Genomic DNA, 24788 nt, shown 5'->3' on the forward strand with positions numbered 1-24788 from the left:
GAGCCAGTAGGTACGCCCATTCCAACCTCGGCCATGTGTTTCGCTTAGCGGTACGCTCAAAAATCAAAACAGGATTCAGTGTCGTCCCCCTCAGTTAAGTAAGTAATCTGATTGGGAAGGACCGAATGGCCTCTGTCCGCATACGCGGCTGCAGCCCAAGCCTCGGATTCATCTAGTTGGGTTTGAGTCTTGCCCATTTCTACCTTCAGGGTACGTAATTCGGTCATTATGGTGGACAACACGGTGTTGAGGTCCTGTTCTTCTGTCATCTCGAACAGTAATAATCCATCCGACTACACCAATTGTGATATTCTTCTTCCAAAAAATAAAAAAGAAGCGTCACAAAACAAAGTTTTGGGGACTGTCCCCAGATATTGTCCAAAGGACAAGGAAAAAACCACAAAAGAAAACATTTGGGTGATCAAAAGCAAAATGTATATAGCAGTTGATGATGTTATATGACAAAATGGCGTTTTTATACAGTAAATCAAAATGGAAACAGGAAATGGTTGGCAGGAAGTGACGTCGATGCTGTGAGATGGAAGCGACGTGATTTAAAGAAAAACTGGAAGTGATGTCATCAGGGGTTGTCAGAAGTGTCGTCTTGTTCGGCACTGGAAGTAATGTCCCGGTGGCCATTTTGGAACCCAGAAGTAGGCTCTTTATTTTCCTTAGTTTTCCTGCTGAGAAGAACGAGAAATTTAGGTTGGCACCGTGTGAGAACCTCTCGTCTCACAATGTTTCACTCACCTTTAGGCTTTTTGACTGCCTCCTAAACGCATGTGTGTGACAATATATATATATATATATATACTAGGCTGACTCGCCTTTTAAGGCGACCGACTTTAAGTTGACCACTTCTTAAGGCAATTCAATATGTAGATCAATTTGATATTTTATACAAACAGATTAATTTGGTTATATTGCATTTGAAAGGTATTACTTTAATACTCGTAGTTTTTGTTATTTTGTGATGAAATTTAAACTTTTTTCTATATTGAGGTCGCCCTTTGAACCCCTGATATTTACTATGCAGTGAGGCATTTGTACTCCATCAACATTAATTATTTCCAGAGACTGTCAGGGATGCCAGGGGCAACAACCCGGCCGGACGCCATGAGGGACCGGAAGAGGGTCAAGGCCCACCCTGAATCACGTGGGGCCGCCTTCCTGGTTGCTTTGGGGGCCAAAATGCCTTGGGGACCTGTTCCCTCAGCACTTCCGCCACACCAGGAATGGCTGGGGAAGATTTAGAAGGGCACCGGAGAGCTGCCGGAGAACAGCGGCACTTCCGCCACGCTGGGACGTGGCCAACGAGGGAATGCCGAGAGCCACCTGGAGCTCGTCTGGGAGAGAATAAAGGGGCCGTCTCCCTTCATTCAGGGCTAGAATCGGGTGGAAGAAGGACAAGGCAAGAAAGGAGAGTGGAGGCGGCCCGAGAAGAAGGCATTTGTGGCCAGGACTGTGAATTGGGGGTTTGTTTGTGTGTACTTTTGGTCTTTAAATATTGTAAATAGTTGTATTAATAAACGTGTGGTGGTGATTACAACATGTCCGCCTGTCTGTGTCGGGTTGGCTCCACAAAACATAATTTTGTCTATTTTTCCAGTGCATTGCGCAAAAGCAAGGAACGATGGGAGCACCAGAACTCTGTTCACATCATGTCGCTTTCGTACACAAGCTGCAAGTAATAAGTCTTGAGTTTTGGAACATTTTATGGTGATGTTTTGATGTGTTAAAAAGTTTTGTGATTACACTTTTTAATTAATGTTACTCCGAAATGCATTAATGTAATCCAGTTAATTTGACCACACCTCACATATTGCTAAGGAAGCAGCACCAAATAAATTAAGTCTATTAAAAGAAGTAGCGGGTCACCAATTCTCAGTCATTTCCTGTGCTGTTTATTGATAATGATCTTAATCCACATACGCCAGTACAGTTGCCATCTGTTACTTGCAATATGAGTCGTCCCATGGAACATAAAATGCTGTGTACCATATTAAATCAAAAAGAGACGTGATCTGTCCAGTATTTTTACACATATTTCATATATAAATATATATATAGTGGTGCTGACCGGACACAGGCAGGCGGACATGTTGTTTGTCACCACCACGCGTTTATTATATATACAATATTTACAAATATAAAGTCCAGTGCACACTCACAAACCCCAATACACTGTCCTGGCCACACAAATGCCTTCTTCTCGGCCGCCTCCACTCTCCTTTCTTGCCTTGTCCTTCTTCCACCCGACTCCAGCCCTGAATGAAGGGAGATGGCCCTTTATATTCTCCCAGATGAGCTCCAGGTGATTCCCAACACTCCTTTGTTGGCCACGCCCAGCGTGGCGGAAGTGCCGTTGTTCTCCGGCAGCTCTCCGGGTGCCCTTTAATTCTTCCCCCAGCACTTCCTGGTGTGGCGGAAGTGCCGAGGGAACAGGGTCCCAAAGCATTGGGGCACCTCCTGGCAGTGACCACGGGCCTCTACAGGGTGGGGCTTCCATGCCCTCAACCCGTGGCCCCAAAGCAACCAGGAAGGCAGCCCCACGTGATCCAGGGTGGGCGCAGACCCACATCCGGTCCATCACGGTGTCAGCCGGGTTGTTGCCCCTGGCATCCCTGACAATATATATATATATATATATATATATATATATATATATATATATATATATATATATATATATATATATATATATATAAATAGCTCTTCAAAGCACAGAGAATAACAAAACAATTAAAATCAAAACAGTTTTACAAGCAGAGTGAATGAGTTTCATTTCTATGGTGTGCTTATGTTGCAGACAGATAAGCTCTGCGTGCTTCAAACATTTTACCCTTCACACATTCACAGAACAATGCGATACATGCATTATAAACATTACTATGGTGATGTCTTTCTGCCCGTAAAAGAGGCTGTCGAGGTATTGGTCTACGTGGGAGACAGAATGTCAGTGGGTCAGCCCTGTCCCTGTGAGATGTCTGACCTGAAACAGCACGGTGCAGGTGCTACATATATCTGAGCAGCTAAAGAGCAGCTCACACAGAGTGGAATAGCCTGATTCCTTATACCTGCCTCAGACTTCCCCCACTATAGACATGGTATGTTAATGTTGTATATTTAATTGTAAGTTATTACTGTAGCATACATTACAGCCTACATTAGCCTGTATTATACGGTTACTGATAAAACTCAGTGCAAACTAATCATGCTACAAATTCCATCCATTTGGGCTGAAGGTTAAGATTGCTCTCTAATTTATAAATGATATATACTATGACAATGTGCAGTTTAAAACATCTAAATAATAACCCTATCAGGCTATCCAGCATGATCCATAACCATGGTACATACCATATTTAAGTTGGCAATTTTCTTTTAACTCTTTATTCAAGGAAATAGATTTATTTTGATTACATGTATGGGGTTCATATTTCTACTAGAGGAAAAAATGAAGCAAAGGAAAAACAGTTTGTAACACATTATATTTTATATATTTATTTATTTATTTTTATTAATTTATTACAATCCATACAAAACAATCAAGTTTTTACAAAGGAAAAATTAAGTTAAGAACAGATTGATCCCCAACACATTATATTTTATAATAAGTTGCATCCAGCAGAGAGCGCTAACTCGCTAAGACTGAGTTCTTTTGTGATTACGGCATGTTACATAACCTGAATCTATACAGATATAATATAAAAAGGCGATACCCCTCCCTTAATGATACAGCGGTAAGAAATCACATAGGAGAAATAACTTACCTTTCTTTAATGACGGCTTACGCTGCGTAACAGACGAAGGAAGCCATGACAAGAACCCAGTTTGGGAGTGGGGGTCCAATGTGTAGAGCCATTTTCGCTGCTGCAGTGGAAGGATTTTCAGGATCGGATGATGTTATCTCCCATCCATCCCTTGGCAATTGAAAGTTGGCTGAGTTTGACATTCAGAAATAGTATACAATGGTCATCAGTGTGATTGCCCACTTCCCAGTTGTGTCTATCTGTCTTGTCTTAAAATGCTTGCCTAGCAGTTCTTATATGATGAGCCCCTGTGCCAAATCTGGCTCTGTGTCGACTGTGCATTTGAAAAGGAAAAGGAAGATTTATAAGATATATTTGCACAGAGTACAGTGACATATTAAACTTATGCTTATTACATAAGTAATTATAGTATAACATAATTAGCTACTTTTTTGCATGTAATGAGTAATATAACTAAGTTACTTTTCAAAGTAATGTTTCCCAGCACTTGTCTCTTGTGAACGTTTGTTTCTTATACAGTGGAACCTCAGGTCATGACCGTAATTCGACCGATTTGGTCGTGACCCGAAGTAATTTCCCCCATAGGATTGTATGTAAATACAATTAATCCGTTCCAGACCGTATGAGCTGTATATGAATATAAAAGATATATAAAGATTTTTAAGAAATAGTTAATTATACCATAGAATGCACAGTGTAATAGTAAACTAAATGTAAAAACATTGAATAACACTGAAACAAACACCCAGGCTCCCTGCTCAGCTGCACACAAGCCTGCGCTCACTCGCTTGCTCCCTCTCTCTCTCTCTCTCTCTCGCTCGCTCTCTCTCCCTCCTCCTGCAACCTCCCATTCTTTCCTGTTCTCTTCTTTTTCCATTTAGCCGACTCGCACTTCTATTTATGAAGAAGACATGATAGTCGTGGCAATCAGCAGCTCCTGGGAACAATTACGGATGCAGACCACTTCTCACCTGTGCACTTAGGTGAGAAACACCCACATCACGAACTCCTCAGGAACCACTTCGGCCACACACCACCACGCCCCCTCACTAAGCCGTGAGTGCGGTGATTATTTATTAAAACTGGCCTTTTGGACGGGAGCTGAGGATCCGCTATACCACAGGAAGAAGCTGGGTTGAGAGGAGGTTACAGTTTTGATGGAGAGTCCCTCTGCATGATGCACCGAGAACAATGCACAATACAAGGAGAGACTGAACACGTGCGGAAATCATCTTTGCGTACGAACCAGAAGGGAAACTGGCTTGTTCGTCACCCGAGTGTGTGGTCGTGAACAGATGCAAAAGTTTGGCAAACTTTTTTGGTCGTAACCCGATTTGTACGTGTTTAGAGACGTTCGTGACCCGAGGTTCCACTGTATTTGGATAATATCCCTTGAGCAACCAGCAAGTGGCCGCTCTGCCAGCACTTCTCCACCATATCCTGGTACTTTGTGCGTCTCTTTTAGTTTGCTCCTTCCATACGCATTTGCCAGGTCACTGTGAGTTCCAGCATGATGAAGTGTTTTGTCATCTCATAGATGATGATCATGTTTGGCTAGAATGATGTCATGACAATATGTTGCAGAAACATCAGCTACTTATCCAGGTCAACATGCAGCTGGCAGTTGGGGACTGTAGAAAGGAAGCCCATCTTCGGTTATGGTTGTGGGCAAAGTTTGTCTCCAACTTTCTCAAAGGAGATCTTCTTTATAGTGTGATGGTGTGATGGACCAGATAGCAATGGCTATGCTTTCGGCAGCCACCGTGAGCATCTAGTCGTGGAGCCAGTGGTAGCAGCATTCCCCAAGGGCCTTTGGGCAGCTGCTAAGGAACTGTTTTTAAGGATCCTCTTCCAGAGCACAGAGTACAAGATAGAGTCTCATTTTTGCCCTAGACATTTAGGTTTGCTGGGCTGGGTAGGGCATCATAGACAGCTTGCACAAGGAACCGGACATGATGGAAGTCTTCTCGCCCAGGTAATGCCATGCTACAGTACACTCTCCCAACTTGTCTACGCTCCCTGCTGTCTGAGGCATACTGTTTGGCTCACCTGCTCAAACCCCTTCCTTGATAAGATTGTGTCTCTCCTTGCCCTGGGCCTTGCTTACCTGCGTCTTTGGGAAGTATCCAGTGCTCTGACAACTGCTATGGTACCCATCAGCATTTTTTGCCTTGGGCGTGATTCTGCCACCTCCACTGCTTTCTCTGCCCTCCATTTTTGCCGTGTCCTTACTTCAGTGCCCGATGATGACACCTTCTGGTCACTGGAGTCCCTGTACTGTAGGACTTCTCTTGTGCACACAACCATAAAATCTTCTAACAGGCCACTGAATGGAAACTGCAAGATGTTACTGGTCCCATACACAGCTGTGTTGCTGAGGCTGCGGGGGAAGCCCAGCGACCTGTGGAGAAAACCACTGATCTTCCTTTTGAGAGACTCAACTGTTGTCATTAGAAGTGCATAAATCAGCAGAGGCCACAGGACTCGAGGTAGGATGAAATGTTGATAAATTCACACCTTAAACCTGCCTGGCAGGCCTGACTTGTCAACCTTGGTGAGCCAGGCTTCAATGTCTCTGATGGTCTTCTGATGGCAATGTTGTCTTTTAAACTTGAGTCAAACAGCTTCCCTAGATTCTTGACTGGTTGTTCTGTTACATTACTATGCTTGAAAGAAACATAATTTAAATTGCAATTTATGAGTAGTTAATTTTGATTAAAAATTTGAATTGTGCGATTAATCGCAATTACATTTTTTAATCGAAAAGCTGCCCTAATAATAATTTTTAAAATAATGATTAACAGAATAATCCTTAAACCAAAATTTGAATTTCTAAACATTAAACACTTCCACTATCATCCAGCCAATGGTAGACTCCTGCTTTGCACAAGAGGATGCGGGGATGTGCACCAACTCAACAATTCAATTAAGCGGGTTAATGGATGACTTTCTATACCTGCTTGTCCAGGGTGTGTGTGTGGCAGGGCCATTTGTCTGTATCCTGCTGAAATTCAAGTTCAATAGAAGTGACTTTCATCAAGGAGCCAGTTTGAGTTTACCAAGTGCCCAGTGAGCAGAAAATTGTGACAGGGGATACTTAGTTTAATTTGCTTTCTTTTGCTTTTTCTGAGCATTCTTGAAATACCCCAGGAGTACCAGAAAACAATGTATTCTCACTCTTACATCACTAGCAGACGTTTTCATCTGGTGATAGATTTATATTAATATTAATACATGAGGCACATCACAGTGTACACTCTTAAAATATGGCTTCTTTAATGGCACTTCATAGTTCTTTACTGGGTTGTGTGGTTTTTTGTAGAAATTGCTTGACAAAGCACCATTTCATTTTGGTATGGGTTTGTTGCACATGAAGTTCTCTGTGCTTTGAAAAACGTCCTAATATGTAGCCAAAAATTAAATTTATAATGTATGGTGGGCTACCTAGCAGTACATTAACAGATTAAGAAAACCAGGACTTAGCCTGCGCTACTGAACATATGCATCAACAGTCCTTTTAAAATTCTGACTTATTTGTATTTCACAATTCTGGTTATTTATTGTATGGAAGCCTGTTTTGGATCTAAATAAACAAAAGTTCCTTCATGCAGATGCACCTTTTGGGAACCAAAAAGGGTTCCTCTATGGCATCAGGCTGAAGAACCGTTCTGGCACCTTTATTTTTAAGAGTTTACATAGCAGTAATAATAGCAATATTTCTTCTGTACAATTTTATAGGTCAGGTCATAAATACAGTAGACATTATAGCACTTGAACCCATCCACATGTCACATAAACTTAGACACCTTTTTTAAAATTGAAGCATTATGATGCTAGTAACCATTCCAATAATATAGTTAAGAAAGCTTCAGAGTGACACGCCACTGTGAAAGGAGATTAATCCCCAGCACCGGACCAGATCAGGAAGAGTCCAACATCATATACTCTCTTCTTCTTAGCCCTGAATAAATAAAGGTGGAGACTCTTTGAGCCCGTGGTGAGTTTGGCTCCACCCACTCCAGACAGCAGTCCATTTTGTATCCTTTTATGAAAGAATCCAGTGCAACAGAATAGGAAAATGGAGACAAGGGAGGGACCAGTAAGGTAGGAGAAGAATGGCTCCATTAAACTGATAATTGTTGTTGGCATTGATACCTGAATCTATAAGAGAAACACAAAACATCTACATTAGTTACATTCTAACTTTAAAACATTTACACTTATATTCATTTATCTTGTTTTTCAAACCAACTTCTAAATATTATAATAGCAACCATACAGGTACCAAAAAATATAGAGGTTCAGACAGAAAGTGTAATTTAGCTTGGGACAGCTCTAATGTAGCTGCTGGAGCTATCAATTTTTGCAACATGGTGGCTGCTTGGTTAGCTCCACTGCCTTAAAGCTGCAGAGTTGAGTGTTTAAAGAAATACTCCACCCAAAAATAATCATTTTGTATTTTAGTCACTCCATGTAGTTTGAAGTGGTGGCGAAGGACAGAACAATGTTTCTGATAGAATGAGACCCAACAGTGACCGACGCTGGACAACAGCAAATGATATGAAAAATGTCAGTGGGGAAAACAAAAAAAATTGTTACTTGTGTTGCATAACTCACATGTCAGCTATCCAGTCGTATTCACGAATCACTGACAGAAAACTAAAGCATCACAGAAAAGACTTTTTGAATCAAAGCCAACGAATTAAGGGGAGAGATGAGTCTTCAACTTTTTTCTTTACCAAAAAACATGTGTTTTGCACATTTTGAGCATATGACTGGATTACTGACATGTGGGTTATGTGACACATAAGAGTGAATGAAGGGAGACGGCCCCTTTTATACATGACCCGGATGAGCTCCAGGTGCTTCCGACACTCCCCCGTTGGGTAACAGGTCCCCAAGGCATTGGGGCGCCTCCTGGCGGTGACCACGGGCCCCTACAGGGTGGGGCTTCCATGCCCTCAACCCATGGCCCCCAGAGCAACCAGGAAGGCGGCCCCCACGTGATCCAGGGTGGGCCTTGACCCTCTTCCGGTCCCTCATGGCATCCCGGCTGGGTCGTTGCCCCTGGCATCCCTGACAATATATTATGTAGGGAGGCATGGTGCCGCAGAGGTAGCGGTGCTGCCTTTCAGTAAGGGGACCTGGGTTTGCTTCCCAGGTCCTCCCTGCGTGGAGTTTGCATGTTCTCCCCGTGTCTGTGTGGTTTTCCTCCAGGTACTCCGGTTTCCTCCCACAGTCCAAAGACATGCAGGTTAAGTGCATTGGTGATCCTAAATTGTCCCTAGTGCGTGCTTGGTGGGTGTGTGTGTGTGTGTGTGCATGCCCTGTGGTAGGCTGGCACCCTGCCTGGGGTTTGTTTCCTGCCTTGTGCCCTGTGTTGGCTGGGATTGGCTCCAGCAGACCCCCGTGACCCTGTAGTTAGGATATAGCAGGTTGGATAATGGATGGATGTATTATGTGTGCTACTGAAGTGTTTTTGTGGATGAGACCCTAAGAGGCAGTCCCATTGTGACATTACGGCCAAATGACTGATAGCAGCCTTTATATATAAATATATGTGACAATGCTGAGTAGGTTCTTCAGTGGATTATTAATGTTTCAAAAGAGTGAATTTTCTGTGTATTGATTTTTAACACAGGAAAGAGACAGAGTCACTTCCTTGCTATATATAGAGCTCATTGGAAGACATGGTCCCAAGGTGAAAATAATGACTAAACAACAAAATACAAAATATACAGGTCACTGTACACTAAAGGAAATATTAGATGGTCTAGCTGATATGGTCCAAACTTCAATAATAATCTTTAAGCATAATGGTAGATGTGAAAAAATATGCCAGCAAGAGGGGACCAAGTTTCCTACATTCTGAATCAGCTAAGCATCTGGATGCTGCCTCACTTTCAGAGAAAACAATGCAAATTTCAGAGTTATGGTCTTGACTTACAAAAATTATTTGGTAGGGCAAGACTATGATGGTGTCTCAGTTAGGACTGGGAGGAACCATGGGACACAAGCAGGCCTTGAAGAGGAAGAACCTTTTGATATTCTATGTACACTGCAGTGCAAGCAGCTTAAATCTTCTGCTTCTAAACACAGTTAAAACAATCCCAAATGCAGATTACTTCTAAGTTTTGCAAAAATGTTATGTTTCCATTTGATATGTTCACCAAATGTGGTTAGATGTACAGAAAGACATGCTTGGTGGGGCCAATAAAGACTGACAAAGACTCTCTGACACTCATTTGGGACGCAAATATTTAACCTGCAAGACTGTTAGAGAAAGACTACCAGGCACCATCCATGTGCTTTAGGAAATGGTTCAATGGAGAGAGAGCTGTGGATGCAATGTTTTGGGATTTTTTTCGACAAATTGACATTAAATTTGTGAAACTCCTTGAAACCTTCACTGGAAGTTTAGGAGATGCAATCACTACAGCTGAACATAGGAGCTGCAGCTGCCCTTGTTGATTTTCTCATAGACACATTTACTAGCTATAGAGATGAATTAAACTTTGTGGAGATCTTGGAGAGTATTTTAGCTCTTGCCCAAAAGTGCAGTATTCCCACTATACTTCCTATCCAGCATCATGTGCAGGCAAGCTCTAAGCTCAATAGACATTATAACACATCTCCACTTGTAAGAAGGCAAACTGAAATGGACAGAGACACCTCTATCCTGGATGTTATGATGTCCGGGCTAAAGAAACGATTTTCAAGACATTTGTGATTGTGAAACCATGCCAGGCATTCAAGCTTTAAACTTTTGTGCATTTGCCACAAAATGCAAGTGAGATATTGAAGACTCAGGCTGTGCATCTTGGGTCCTCCCTGCTTGGAAATGCTTTGAGTAGCGAGAAAAGCGATATACTGTATATAAAATGTAAGGAATAATAATTATTATTAATATGAGGTTCCTCAGCTGAAAAGAACATTCCTGAGATAACAGAGAACTGGCCTAAACACACCAAATGATTTACTTAGTCTCAATGTATTTATGGAAGCCATATAAGGAAGTATGTCATGTCTTGTTCAGACTCTGTAAGATAGCACTTGCCTTGCCACGTAGCACAGCAGCACACAAATACAGTTTTTCTATGTTTAGAATAATCAAGACCTGCGCAAGTTTAAATTTTGGGTTCCAAAGTGTCTCTTTCTGACAAAGCTGGATATGTGTGCAAATGTTTCTTGAACATGAATCAAGGCTGTGGAATAGTATAAGAACAAACACACACCCAACATTGAGCTTTATAAGAAGATACAGTACATGCAGCAATCGAGATTAAAATTATTAAGGATACTGCAGATGATTCCTTCAAATTGGAATTTGGCAAACTGGTATTTAATACGTCAATGAAGTACCTGATTTCTGCAGAAATTCCACTTAAATTATACAATATCGACAGCAGCTATCATTGGACGTACTGTAGGTTAAATGGTTTTGGACACTATGGAGATATGTACTGAATTTAACTGTACAAAAAACAACAGGCCTGGAGCCCGTAACAAGGCAAACACAATGCAACTTGCTTTTTCAGAAGTTATTGCTGTCCATATGTCTTAGCGATTAGGGCGGATATCTCAGAAGCTGTTTGTTCTATTATTTTGTATCGTTGCCAGGATGTAGTCATTAGGGGGCTCTACACAACAGAAAAACTATATAATTTTCCAATGAAAATTGTGATTTTGACATGTGAACATAAATTTTGCTTTTTCTACAGATGCACACAAAGACACCATTGCTAAAACCACACGTTTTGAACACCGTTGGACCAGAATCTGAACTTATGTCGATATTGAATTTTCAACCCTGTCACCATTCTATTTACATAAAAGAAATAAAAAAATAAGATAAAATCAATTCAAATTTGTTTAGCAATTTGTACTCAGCCAAATGGCCTACTTTCAGCCCGTTTGATCTCAAGAAGGTTTATTACCTGTAACAACTACAGTGCAGACCGATATGACCAAGTTGTTCTGAATTGTCAATCCGTAGTTGTCATCCTGTTTATAAGATGGTAAAACAGTTGTAATTTTGTATATCCCCGCAGAGTTTGCTGAGGAGTTTAGGCTTGTACTGATGATGGTGCCATTGAAGTTCGTCCATTGGACTGTTGGTAGTGGATACCAGGTCTGGGCAGTTGCTATCAACATAGCATCGGAAGTCTTAAAAACTGGAGCTGAATAAGCTGTAAAAGGATCAAAGATATTCATCAGAAACACCGAAATACACAAACACATAAAGAAATGGTGTCCAGATAAAACAAAGACATTGCTGAACAAATCTAAAGGGACAATCTGTTAACAGTCATTTCGGTAAAAATCGCAAACCCAATTTTGCCATAAATTGAACTCCAGGTTTACTCATCTGGCCTGCTTTTCATCTCAGTCTATATTTGATGTATGATTTCATTTCGTAAGATTTTTAGTGAAATTTATAGTTTTGGGAAGCCACAGGAGTGGCAGGGTGGTGTAGCTTCATTAAGTTAATGTGAATTGTGTGCTTCCTTTTGGGTTATTCACTGGGAATTCCGGTTTCTTTATATACTGTAACTCATAGATGAGACCTGGGAATGGCTCCTGCTACATACGCCTGACCTCTAACAGCGGAAGTGGGTTGGTGACAGCTTTAGCTGGTTGGTAGTCTCTTAGCTTTGCTCACTTTGTATGGATAAAAACAAAGCCAAAGCCTACATTAGCAGCACTGGGTGAATGGCAGGAAGCCTTTTTTTAGCATTAACAAATTTTTACCTTAATACAAGGGTCATACTGAAATTAATGTGCAGCTATTTTCAAAACTTCAGAATTTCTAAGTTTGAAAAAAATGAGTATGAAATTGTAATGTACACACTTTGGTATATTTTTCTGCAAAATCTCCATTTCTTTTAGGCACATTTTCCCATTTTCTTTGACATGTTGTAAAGCACTTTCAGCTACATCCTTTAAATAAAAATACAGTATGTGATGGAAATAAATGTTGTTGTTGGTAGTTTGAAGCTGTTCTAGCTGATCGAAAACATTGACATAGCGCTTGCTGGGCTGCCTCTGTGCGCTCGCAGTGTCGGCCTCAACATCTGGCCCTTTACGATTCTAAAAAGATGATAATTGGAGGGTGCCAGATTGGGACTCTAATGTCCTGCTGATCAATTAGGCTAACCTTGATTGTCAATGTAACATTCTTTAAAATGCTTCAATACCACCATCTCATGGCACTAGTAGTAATGCACGCTGAAGCCTACAGTGAATAGCAGCCACCAGAAGTTCCTCTTTAACAAGAAGTTCAATTATAGCCCACTGACGAAGTGATTTCGCACTGTTGGAGAGTTTCTCTAATGGCTGTGTGGTCACATGATTTAAGATAAAGACATCATTAGTAACTCAAGGGCACAACAAAAGATGGCACTACTTGTCAAACAATATTCTTTATTCTGTTGCTGAATGTATAATGCAGCTCACTAATTTTGGTATTTCCCTGGAAGCAGACAAATAATAAAATATTTGAAGCATGATGTATGCACAGTCTGCGCTGGATTTGTTCCTGCCTTGCGCCCTGTGTTGGCTGGGATTGGCTCCAGCAGACCCCCTTGACCCTATGTTATGATTCAGCGGGTTAGAGAATGGATTGGTATGGTTTGGTACTTTGTAATCGACACATGCTGAACCTTTAGGGTGCCTCTATATCTCTGAGTGATCACTTCATATTAAATTGTCTTATTTCTTGATGACAAGATGGATAAGATAAGGAATGTACAATATAGAAATAACATGTAATACTGTATGTCTGGCTGGTTATTCACTGATTCATAATGTGGTTTATAAAACCAAGAATTAAAATGCACAGATCACAAGTTTATAGGACGCACAACTAAAAAAGAACAGAAAAACAAACTGTATTATTTTCAACCTTGTAACAGCTTCCTAATATGTTTTATTTGTTCTACAATCCTCTCATCTGTTATGAAGGCACTATGTAATAATTTTATTTAAAAGTCCTCCATTAACCGAGGACACTGTTATGGAGTGGAAATTTTCAAATAATGCACAGACTATTTCTTTCTTTCTTTCAACCCTGCAGAAAGTCTCGACCTTATCATTAACAATCAGGCACCTCATTTCTGATATTTTACAACAAAAGGGCTATTTGTATTTATTAATCAAACAATGTTATTACCTGCAACTCTCAGATTTACAGTGACATCCCCGCTGCCAGCAGAGGTGCTCACGGTGCACTGGTATGCACCCTGATCATTCATCTGCACCTTATTCAGCATAAGGGAGGCATTTCCATTTATGATGTCATTTGGAAACAGGCTTGCTCTGTCTTTGAACTGCGCGAGCTGATTCTGCAGTTGGTTCACTTTGCTTGAATATTTGAAGACAATTCCACCTTGATACGCCCAAGTGATTGCAATATTGCTGACTGCGTTCCCTTTGGAGTCAACAGCAACAAACTTGCAGTTCAGGACAACAGAATTATAGAGGTTGCCCACTGGATATTGAGCACTGCTTTGCACCAAGCCGCTACCACTTGAACCTAAGTAAATAAGAGGACATATTAATCACAGGAAAAAATGATAAAAACAAGTTTAATTGCCATTTTCTGAGTTTTTCCAGTTTGTCTCTAAACCATGTTTCTGTAGTTTTTGAGCATGGTTGGAATATGTCCCTGAGTTTTCTCCTCCATTTCTGCCTTATCCTCCTCTGCTCCAAAGTGAGACCTGAGGTGCCGCCATGCAGCGGGCGACCCCCTCAGCACCACACCAGTTCTGATTCCCAACAGGCCTGACCCCATTGGCTCTCTGACGGTTTTGACTCTTCCAGGGATGGGGCACCCCAGTGCTTTCCACCATCCCCTTCATGATGCGATCAGCCTTCCTATGGGTGGCTGCAGCAGAGTTGTCGAGAGGTTTACTTACCTTAAAAGTGACATTCATGTCTCTGGTGAATCTTCCTATGATGTCAGTAGACGGATTGGGAGATCATGGGGGGTCATGAGGTCATTGAAAAGGGGTGTGTGATCTCTATGCAAAAGGATGAAAAGTCCAAGTGTTTAGAGTCCTGCTGCTTCCTGTTTTGCTGTATGGGCGCTATCCAGTGACCTGAGACGAAGACTGGACTCCTTTGGTACTGTGTCTCTTCAGAGAATCCTTGGGTACCGTTGGTTTGACTTTGTGCCAAATGAGCGGCTGCTCATGGAGTCCCGAATGAGGCACATCACCTGCATTGTGAGGGAGCGTCAGTTACAGCTCTATGGCCATGTGGCGTGATTTTTCGTGGGTGATCCAGCTCACAGGATCCACATTGTTGAACACCCGAGTGGCTGGACCAGGCCAAGGAGACACCCACGTAACACTTGGCTGCTGCAGATTGAGGGTCATTTCTGGAGGATGGGACTGGGCCACGTGTTTGCCTCGGGGGTTGCCAACCAGGATCCTGAGCTGTTTCATTGTGTGGTGGGTATGGCAGTGGGCAGTGCATGCTCCCCAACCTGACCTGACCTCCTCTGCTCCAATCACAGGGCAAAATCTTTGGCCTTTTCCCAACATGTGTCACTTGTTGATTAAATAGATTTGGTTTTTTTTTTCTGTGACACTAAAGCATAATGAAATTATTGACATTTGTTATTTGTTAATTATCATCTGAATAGTTATCTTTGGTTTAAGACTATTATTCACTTTGATTAGAATCCATTTATCGATTTTTGTATATTACTGAGCTGTCAATTATGATGTATGAGAATTGTTAGTTGTATTTTTCTAGAGTGGTTGATTTTTTACTTTCATTTGTAAATTTACAATGGCTTGAAGTCAGATTTGAGGGATAAATAGTAGCTCAGCAAGACGTCACACAGGAAAAAGAAAACAGACAGAAGGCAATAGCAGGGCAAGTGTGAGCACACAGAAATGGAAAGGCTGCTTTTATGTTCTTGGTTTTTTTTCCATAGTTTTATCATTTTTACTTTTTAAGAGTTCTTACAATTTTTATGTTTTTTGTTTAAATTCTAAAATTTCACAATCTTGAAGTTGTAAACTTAACTTGTGTCACGGTAATTCAGAAAAAGAGAAAAGAGAAGGTGGACCCTCATATAGGAGCAGCACAAGATACTCTGCGTTTGGACATCACGCTAAGGGGGAAGGCTGTGAAGAGAGAATATGAAGGAGACGACAAGGACTGAATACTCTAAAATAAGCTAAGCACCCTGCAAAGTAGGAACCTTGGCATGGACAGTGATGGGGGGCTTCTTTGGAGTGCTCTTCTCTTGTTCTTTGATTGAGTTGCCAATCTTTATTTTTTCTTTTTGCAAAAAATGTGTGGGCTGTCTGCTCAGAAATGACAGGAAGAATTAGACAAAGTTTCTCCAGTCTTGATTTTTTTTTTTAAGATTGTGCATATATTTAAGGTGCATAGTTACAACTTGTAGACCCTGATTTATAAATATTTGAGCTATGATTTAGCCACTAGGTGGCCATATTGAGTATTTTTTTTTAATTTTCTTTTTGTAATGATGCCAGGGCCACACATGCACAAACAAACTCTTCACCAAAACACACAAACTCTACATATGTCTCTTTCACCTCATCATTGTCATCTCTGTCTTTTTCGCCTTTGCTTAATATTCATCCTCAAACATACTGCTCTCCAGGACATGACTGACATTTCTTTTCAGTGCCATAGAAGCTCATTTATAAGTTGGGATGGTTGTGAAGACAAGGAGATACTACTGTGGTCACACTAGGGATTTTTTGTTCAAGATCTGCTGGTGTTTAAAATGATTTGGCAATGTTTCTTACTTAACTGTATTGATATTTCTTTAATTTTTAGATCCTTTTGTCATGTGTTTGATTAAGTCATCTAGTATTGGTTTTATAAACGTTTTGCGTCATTGGTCAGCAGTATTAGAGATATGCATTTGCCAGTCAAAATGCCATCTTATTTAAGGGCAAAGGGTTACAGTAATTCTTTGGCATAATTTACAAGACACTTCCTGCTAAAATGAAGTTTGGTTAATGTCAAGTTCCTAAATTAAGCAATCACACTTGTGCTTCTTGCTTAGTTCTATTCCAATACTTCAACTACTCTATTCACCCTTCTTGTCCTTCGGTTTTGTTTTGTGATTAGCATACTGTTGTGAGCAAATAAAAATTCTTGTCCTTAAGGACAAAAAGGGCTCGGGAATAAAGTTACCAAAAAGGAAAGGGCACTTAGACTGAAACACTCACAAGTCTAAATCAGGTAGTGAGAGATCAAAGTCAGAAGTCCTACCTACCATAAAAGCCTTTCCCTAAGTAACTACACACGTATAAAATTTGGTCTTTTGTAAAGAATCCTGAAAACTGGACTGTGGTAGTAGTGTACAGATATCTTTAAACTGTCTTGGGTGTGCATCGCCGATTTGTGACTGCTGTGTCACACCACTGCTAAGAACAAAAACAGCTGCAGCCATTGGGGAAAACACAAAATGATGGCAACCACAATTAAAGCAAGAAAAAAAGAATTGTAACAAAAAATGTTATACACAATAAAATATTCCCATAATAAAATGAAAGCCATAGTAACAAATTCAAAAGCCTGACATTCACCAAATATCCAGCCACTTGTTAACACTCGTTTCACACAATGGTGTTCTTGTTAGGACAAAAAAACTAGACAACAGCCATAAAGTACCTAAGTCATTACATGTGGGGTCTGCTCAGTAGCTGGAAGACTTACTAGCAAGATCACAAGTGAAGGCAGTGCCAGCTACAGAAAAGCACAGGAAATAAACTGATGACCTTACAGTCAATATTTTAAACAGTCCAGTGTGTGGATAGATTGGACTTTCAAAATAGTTCATATATTTATTACAGAATTATGATGAGGGTGAGATGAGAGAAAATTCTGAATCAGACATTGTTTGTGTGTGTGTCTCTCTGTATGTGTGTTTCTGTATACTGTATATTCAGTATAAATAAAAATTTTGCTCTGTATGCACATCAGAGGATCTCCTCATTGGCTCCATCAAGGTATGTGATAACCTGCCAGGGCCCCTTTTGGTTTGAGAATATAAGAAGCCCGACTGTCTGAAGGAGGTGTCATTTGCACTCAGAATGACCCTCCAGTAATCAACCTTTTATCTGGGGTAATGAGCCAAATACCATTGTTGTTTTGCCCAACAGGCTGGTTATAGTGATGCCAAGAGGTGTGCTTTTTTGTTGGACTGCTTTAATTAAACAGGCAATCCAGTTGGTGCTCCAATTTTTCATTTGATCTGCGGCCTGTTATTCCTGCACCCGGCTATATATAAAAACTGTATATTAATATATAAAATGTATATTATTCCAAACATGCTCTACTGAATCTATTTACCTGTATTACATTCATCTGTAAAATAAAGTGCTGCAGTATAAGCAATGGCTGGTTAGTCTTCATAAATACAATCTGAGACTCTACTGAGAATACCGACAATCGACCAATGCAACTCTGAAGGTCTTTCTTTATAAGCCTGTTACATGTGAGTGCCTAAAGTCAAAAACCTAAAGGCTAACTATCCATTTGTTTTTTGATGCGTTTATTTACAGTTCAGGGTCACATCAGTCCTGGGTAGGATGCTAATCAACTCTGGGAGTTATTTACTAAGTAAAAAGACGAAGTCCTGCATCAATTGTTAAAATGGAAAGGACAACATCAATAAGTTATGTCGGGATGGATGGGGATGTTGACAAAACTTCAGTTAACGTATTCATTACAAGGAACTGTAATTCATAAATATTTTATTAACCACACTATTAAGAATAATAGATCATCATAGGAAACAGGAAGACTCCTGAAAAGTGTAAAGACCATGTTATATTAGATGACTTTACAGGTGATTTTCGGTTGTAGCCTTCATTTACATAATCTTAGCCAGTCTCAGACAGTCGGCACAGTGCTCTTGTGAAGGTCAAGTTTTGTAGTCTGACATACCCAACGTCTCACTCCAACTAGTGCGGGACTCGCCCCAAATGGTTTGATTTTGTCTTTAGTCGTAGCGTGGACTCTCTGTGCATGAGAGCTGACAACCAATGAACACCCATCCAGATATACAATGCACAAAATGTAGCGATGAGGAAATAAGTGACGCGGGTGCTTAGGTCCTCACAAGCAGAACAGAAGCTAGTCTGTTGTTTTGTGTTTTATGTACCACAACAGACTGGAAGATAAAAAAGGGCCAAGATTGCTGATGAACTTGCTGTACCCTTCATACAGTGCCGGCTCAGTTAGGCCGCCCGTTACTGGCTGTTCGAAAAAGGGGCGGGCATGACTGTGCTGGGAGGACATCATGTGACTTCTAAAATTTAGCTTGCCCAGCAATTTTTAGTCATGTTGTCCTGAAACAAGATCAGTAACTGCACTCGGCAAGTCTGACATAACCAAGGACTAAAAGTTGCGTAATGCGACATCGACTTTTGGGCCACTTGGTACAATTGTAGGAGTTAAAAGGCTTACCATATGTTAGATGAGGTGAATTTTTAAATGTGACTCTGTTATGATTTTAGAGTTTTGGAAGCTAAAAAAAACTATATATGAGCCTAATTTGTATACTGTACAGTAATCCCTCCTCGATCGCGGGGGTTGCGTTCCAGACCCCCCCGCGATAGGTGAAAATCGAAGTAGAAACCATATGTTTGTGTGGTTATTTTTATATATTTTAAGCCCTTATAAACTCTCCCACCCTGTTAACATTATTAGAGCCCTCTAGACATGAAATAACACCCTTTAGTCAGAAGTTTAAACTGTGCTCCACGACAAGACAGAGATGACAGTTCTTTCTCACAATTAAAAGAAAGCAAACATATCTTATCTTCAAAGGAGCGCCGTCATAAAGGAGCGCGTCAGGAGCAGAGAATGTCAGAGAGAGCGCCGCAAAGAAAAGCAAACAATCAAAAATCAATACATGCTTTTAAGTATACAGAAGCACCGCGATAAAGCGGCATTTTGTAGAGGAGCGTCCGTGTCCTCTGTGCAAACAGCCCCTCTGCTCACACCCCCTCCGTCAGGCAGAGAGAGCGAGAAAGATAGAGAGAAGCAAACAAGCACAGCGCGGGAAGCATATCTTATAGCATTGAGGAGTTTTAATTAATATGCAATACATGCTCTGATTGGGTAGCTTCTAAGCCATCCGCCAATAGCGTCCCTTGTATGAAATCAACTGGGCAATCAAACTGAGGAAGCATGTAACCTAAATTAAAAGACCCATTGAACGCAGAAAGTGGCGAACCAGCGAAAAATCTGTGATATATGTTTAGATGTGCTTACATTTAAAATCCGCGATAGAGTGAAACCACGAAAGTCAAAGCGCGATATAGCGAGGGATTACTGTATATCTGTTCAGTTTGACTATGTTATTATTATTTTTTTTTTATTTAATTATTCAATATTTAACTATTCAAATAATTAATTTGTTTTTGCTTGATGTCCTTTTTGATTCTCACCTCTTCTAAACTGGTTTCCTCTCATCTCCTGGGGCCTCATGCATAACGGCGTGCGTAGAATTTGCACTATAACATGATGTAAGCACAAAAGCCGAAATGTGCTTACGCACAAAAAGTTCCAGATGCAGGAATCTGTGCGTTTGCCAACTTCCACAGTCTTCCACTCCATAAATCCCGGTCAGCATGAAAAGTAGTGCTTGTGCACGCGCCTGCTGTCCCGCCCCAACTCCTCCCAGAATTACGCCTCTTTGAATATGCAAGTCAATATAAATAGCCATTAAGATTAGCCCTCTGTAAAAGGACAATGGGAAAAGCACGGAGGAAGATATAAGAATTTCAGTGAATACCAAGTGGAGGCAAGGAAAAACGTACTCTTTGTTGGTTTAAACAGTGGTATAATCGACAAAAGGAAGTTGATCGAGTGACAGAGTGTCGGAGAAACTCGAAAGCTCAAGTCGCACGGTGCCCGAAATACAAAAAGAAGTTGCACCTATCAAAGTCACTGTGAAAAGGCGAGTCGTAGCCCATCGGCTGAGTGTCATATGAAAGCTTATTAGAGTACAGAGAAAAAAAAAAAAAGGCACATGGTGGGAAAAAGAGCATGAAATGTCAACTTTAATCTCGAAATTTCCACTTTAATCACGTAGTTTATTTTGTCATTAAAGTAGAACATCATAAACTTCATCTTAAAATTGTTTAATTTATTAGTTTCTCAAATCCCATCGTAACTAAAGTAGCACGTTAAATACTTTGTTTTGTATTTGATCTTCTATGTGCTCTATGTGTGTGAATCACTACGTGTTTCTTTAACCGGCTTTCTCTTCCTCCGACAGGACACAGAATCCATTACATTCGTGATATTACAGCTCTCTGAATAATTAAAATACTGAGATGTATATGTGATATCATTTTCATGATGATAGGAGTTAAATGATGTTACTAAACATGGGAACACGGTGGCGCAGTGATTGTTCCTTGTCTCAGATGCTTGCTGCGCCGTGCGCGAGCTTTGATGAAATGCTTCAGTATAGTACTGTCTCTTTCAAACGTACTAACCTCCTATTCCTGTCCTTACTTTTTTTCTCCAAATACCCAATCACCACACAATCAGCTCTGTAATAGACATTAAGCCATCTATAAGCTTACAATGCCGATTCCTCAAAACTTTTAAGGAACATTGAAATATCTTCGTAGTACGTGTTTAATTATTCTATCTTTCCAGTGTCACATAAGTCCCAGTAAGAATACAGCGCGAGGCAGGAACAATCCGTGAACGGAGCGCATGCTAATAGCGCGGCACCGTGTCCTGGCATATTTAATTATTTACAATATAGATTATTTAAATGAAATTAAAGTTTTATCTGTATAATATAATAAACATATTTTTCTGCATTTCATCTCGTCATTGTCATCATATGTAAATATGCGCTTTATGAAGTGCCTCAGGTTGTGCAATATTGAAACTGTAGTGCAAGTTTACAATGAGATAATTCTACTTATAAGTACAGACAGTTCTACAAGGAGAACTTAATTGAGTGCGTTTATAGTTCTTGGGATGAAACTCTTTCTGAACCGCAAGGTCCATACAGGAAAAGCTTTGAAACGTTTGCCATATGACAGCAGTTCAACACACAGCATGGCTGAGGCAGCGTGTGCTTCATGCTGTATACCGATAATTCTCTTTCCGATCAGTTGCTGTAGAGTTGTGATTCCACACTCAGATACAGTGATATAAATACTCTGAGTGGTGCAGTGATAGCAATATGGAAAAAGATGATCCGCTGTGTTAACCCCTAATGGGAGCACCTGAAAGAAGAAGAAGGTACAGTGAGAGTAACAACGCTAAAGCAGCTATTGTATTTAGAATAGTTTGACCATTCTATGGACCATTATATTGTTACAGGTCAATTACAATCAGATGCATTAAACTAATAAACAATATGCGGTTAATTTCAGTGTATTTATAAAGCCGCGTCAGAGATGTTGATCTAAAAAAGAAAGGATAACCACACAGGAACAGTAGCACTGCTTTGATGCTGGGTGCTGCCAGTCTGCAAAACCGAGCGCAGAACTTGCGTACGACAGGGTATGAGGTGGAAATGTGCATGGCTTTACGGCAAGTTTAGGTTTTATAAAATCGAGATTCGAACGTGGAAACGTTCTTACACAACATTTCTGTGGATACGCACCGTTTATACATGAGGCCACTGGTCCTTGTAACTAACTGATGATGTGCTTTCTTTACTCTTGTGGCATAGCAGAAGCATTTCCTTAGAACTATTAGTCTTAGTTATATGAAGGCATTATTAGGTATGTAATAGAATGCATTATTTAAATGCTTTATGAGTAATTGCAACATTTGCAAAATCAGTTTGCTGCATCATCAACTATGTGGAAAAAGTTTTAAACTGCTGCAATGAAGCCTTTCCCATAAGTAAGCATTGGCTTTTAGATGTAGTCCTGATCAATCCTAATGGAGATAGAGAAGGAGACCAGGGGTTTGCATCCCAGGTCCTCCCAGCTTTGAGTAGTGAGAAAAGCGTTGTGTATATATATATATATATATATATACAGTATATAATGAATTTTTATTATTACTTTTATTTAATTTGAGTCTGTAGACTTGTAAACCAAAGCTAAAACACAACTAGACAAGAGATTAATCATAAAAGTAAAAGGATTACACTAAACCTGGTCTCAACACCAACATTTTCCTAAAAAGAGTTCTCAAAAACACCTTTATAACAAATTTTGGACAGTACTTTAACTACATGGCTACTTCAACAAGGTGTGGTGTTTATATTTAAGTAAACCTGACAATAAAGATTTCAGCCAATACAGATGTAAGCTGTTCTTACCATATTCAGAAACAAACTGAAGAAATATTCCAAAGTAGTTTGTGTCTTGAATAATTAAAAGAATCCTATCAGAATGATCACTAAATTACAACACAGATGTTAAATTTTAACCAAGTAATGCTCTGTCGGCTCTTTGATTTTGTAAGAAGACGGCACAACAATGAAGTGTGTATTTGTGGTGTGGAGATCTCAACACTGAGTAATAGCAGCTGTCAGGATGCTTTCAACGGTGCATTGATAAAAATCCAATTATCACATCTCTAATATGGAAAGTCCGATAAATCCCCAGACACATAGTTTGTGCTCTGTGCATACAAGAATCATTGCTTTTGATCACATTTCTTACTTTTATTAGCAATTTCAGTAATTCAAATGGCTACAGAGATCATCAGAGTTAAAAGGGATGAATCCAAAGGAGCTCACTGGTTATAATCCTAAGGTGTCACATCTTACTCGAGTTCATGGTCTTCCCTCACTTGTCAGCTCTGTCTGCTATTGCTTGGCAAAGTCAACTAAAAACCACTTACTGTACCTTAAAGTCATTCACTAAACAGGCCATTTTCAAACAATGTGTATAATCAGCTTTTGATGCTGAATAATAAAGAAAACAATGAAGAAAAAGTAGAACTCTTTAGGAATTACAGGCTCTGTGTCTCCAACATCCTGACTGCAAGAAGGAGAAGCACCCAGCGCCAGATGCGTCTCCTGAGGTTTTCCTGACTGAATTATATTTCCGTTACATAACAACGTCCATTAATCTAACTAGTTGCTTTTTGTGTCCAGAGGTGCAACTTGGTTTGCCATAACAACATGATGTTTTAAAGATCCAACTTTTCAGGGCAAACAGTTGCTGATTTTTTTCTGTCTTTTAGAAAGTTACAGCTACAGAAGAAGAACATTATAGTAGATGAAGCACTTAGAAACACACACCTTACAAATTTTATATTTTACATTTACATTTTACAAAATTTTTAAACCCATTTTGTATCATCTTAGACATTTGTGCAGAGGTCATAAAACTTACCTGACAGCCCTATTGCCAAAAGAAGGACAATGAGTCCAGCAAGAATGAAAATGATGACAATCATGCTACATGGAAGAGACAAACACAAAGCAAAGTTAGTTCAAATGAAAAATTAATATGAGGGTAAATCAAAAGTAAAGACAATTTAAAACATGACACGGTAAAACAATGGATAGAGGCTGACTCAATACAACATGTTCATAATGGCTTATGGGTAGTTTAAGTACGTGCCACAGTGAGATTTCTTTGGGGAGACGGAGTGAAATCTGCTAAAATTCCCAGAAGGATGTTGGCTCAGCATGGAAGGGAAAACAGCATGACTCAATGAAAAGCTTCTGAATGGGAAGAAAAGTCTAGAATGTGTAACCGCTGAAACTCAAGCTGGTCGACCATCAACATCGTGCATACATGCCCACATTAACATGGCGAATGCCTCCATCAGAGAAGACCAATAGATTATGTTGTCTACCGTAGCTGCACATTTAGATATCAGCAATGGATGCCATTGTGCATGATGACTTGAGGGTACGGTAAAAGCTGCGCAATACGGGTACCCAGTCAGCTTACTGATCTGCACGAGCCTCACATCCTTTGGTGAATTTTGGCAGGTTTCACTCTCTCTACCCAAAGGAATCTCACTATAGTGCATTGTTCAACAATGGAGTGTCCATATTAATTTGGT

At 40.2% G+C, this 24788-nt stretch overlaps 1 protein-coding gene across 1 annotated transcript in view; it reads right to left on the reverse strand.

Annotated features, from left to right (window-relative positions):
* Nucleotides 1-7348: 7348 nt before the first annotated feature.
* vtcn1 (V-set domain containing T cell activation inhibitor 1) overlaps nucleotides 7349-24788 on the reverse strand; it is a 33470-nt gene continuing 16030 nt past the window's right edge. The window contains exons 2-5 of the mRNA XM_039743742.1: nucleotides 24107-24171; nucleotides 13945-14307; nucleotides 11711-11962; nucleotides 7349-7934 (exon numbers count right to left, since the gene is read on the reverse strand). Coding sequence (XP_039599676.1) covers nucleotides 7819-7934; nucleotides 11711-11962; nucleotides 13945-14307; nucleotides 24107-24171 — 796 coding nt within the window. The 3' untranslated portion in view covers nucleotides 7349-7818. The remainder of the gene's footprint in view (nucleotides 7935-11710; nucleotides 11963-13944; nucleotides 14308-24106; nucleotides 24172-24788) is intronic.

Source organism: Polypterus senegalus, chromosome 2 (genome assembly GCF_016835505.1).
Source record: "Polypterus senegalus isolate Bchr_013 chromosome 2, ASM1683550v1, whole genome shotgun sequence".
Taxonomy (NCBI): domain Eukaryota; kingdom Metazoa; phylum Chordata; class Cladistia; order Polypteriformes; family Polypteridae; genus Polypterus; species Polypterus senegalus.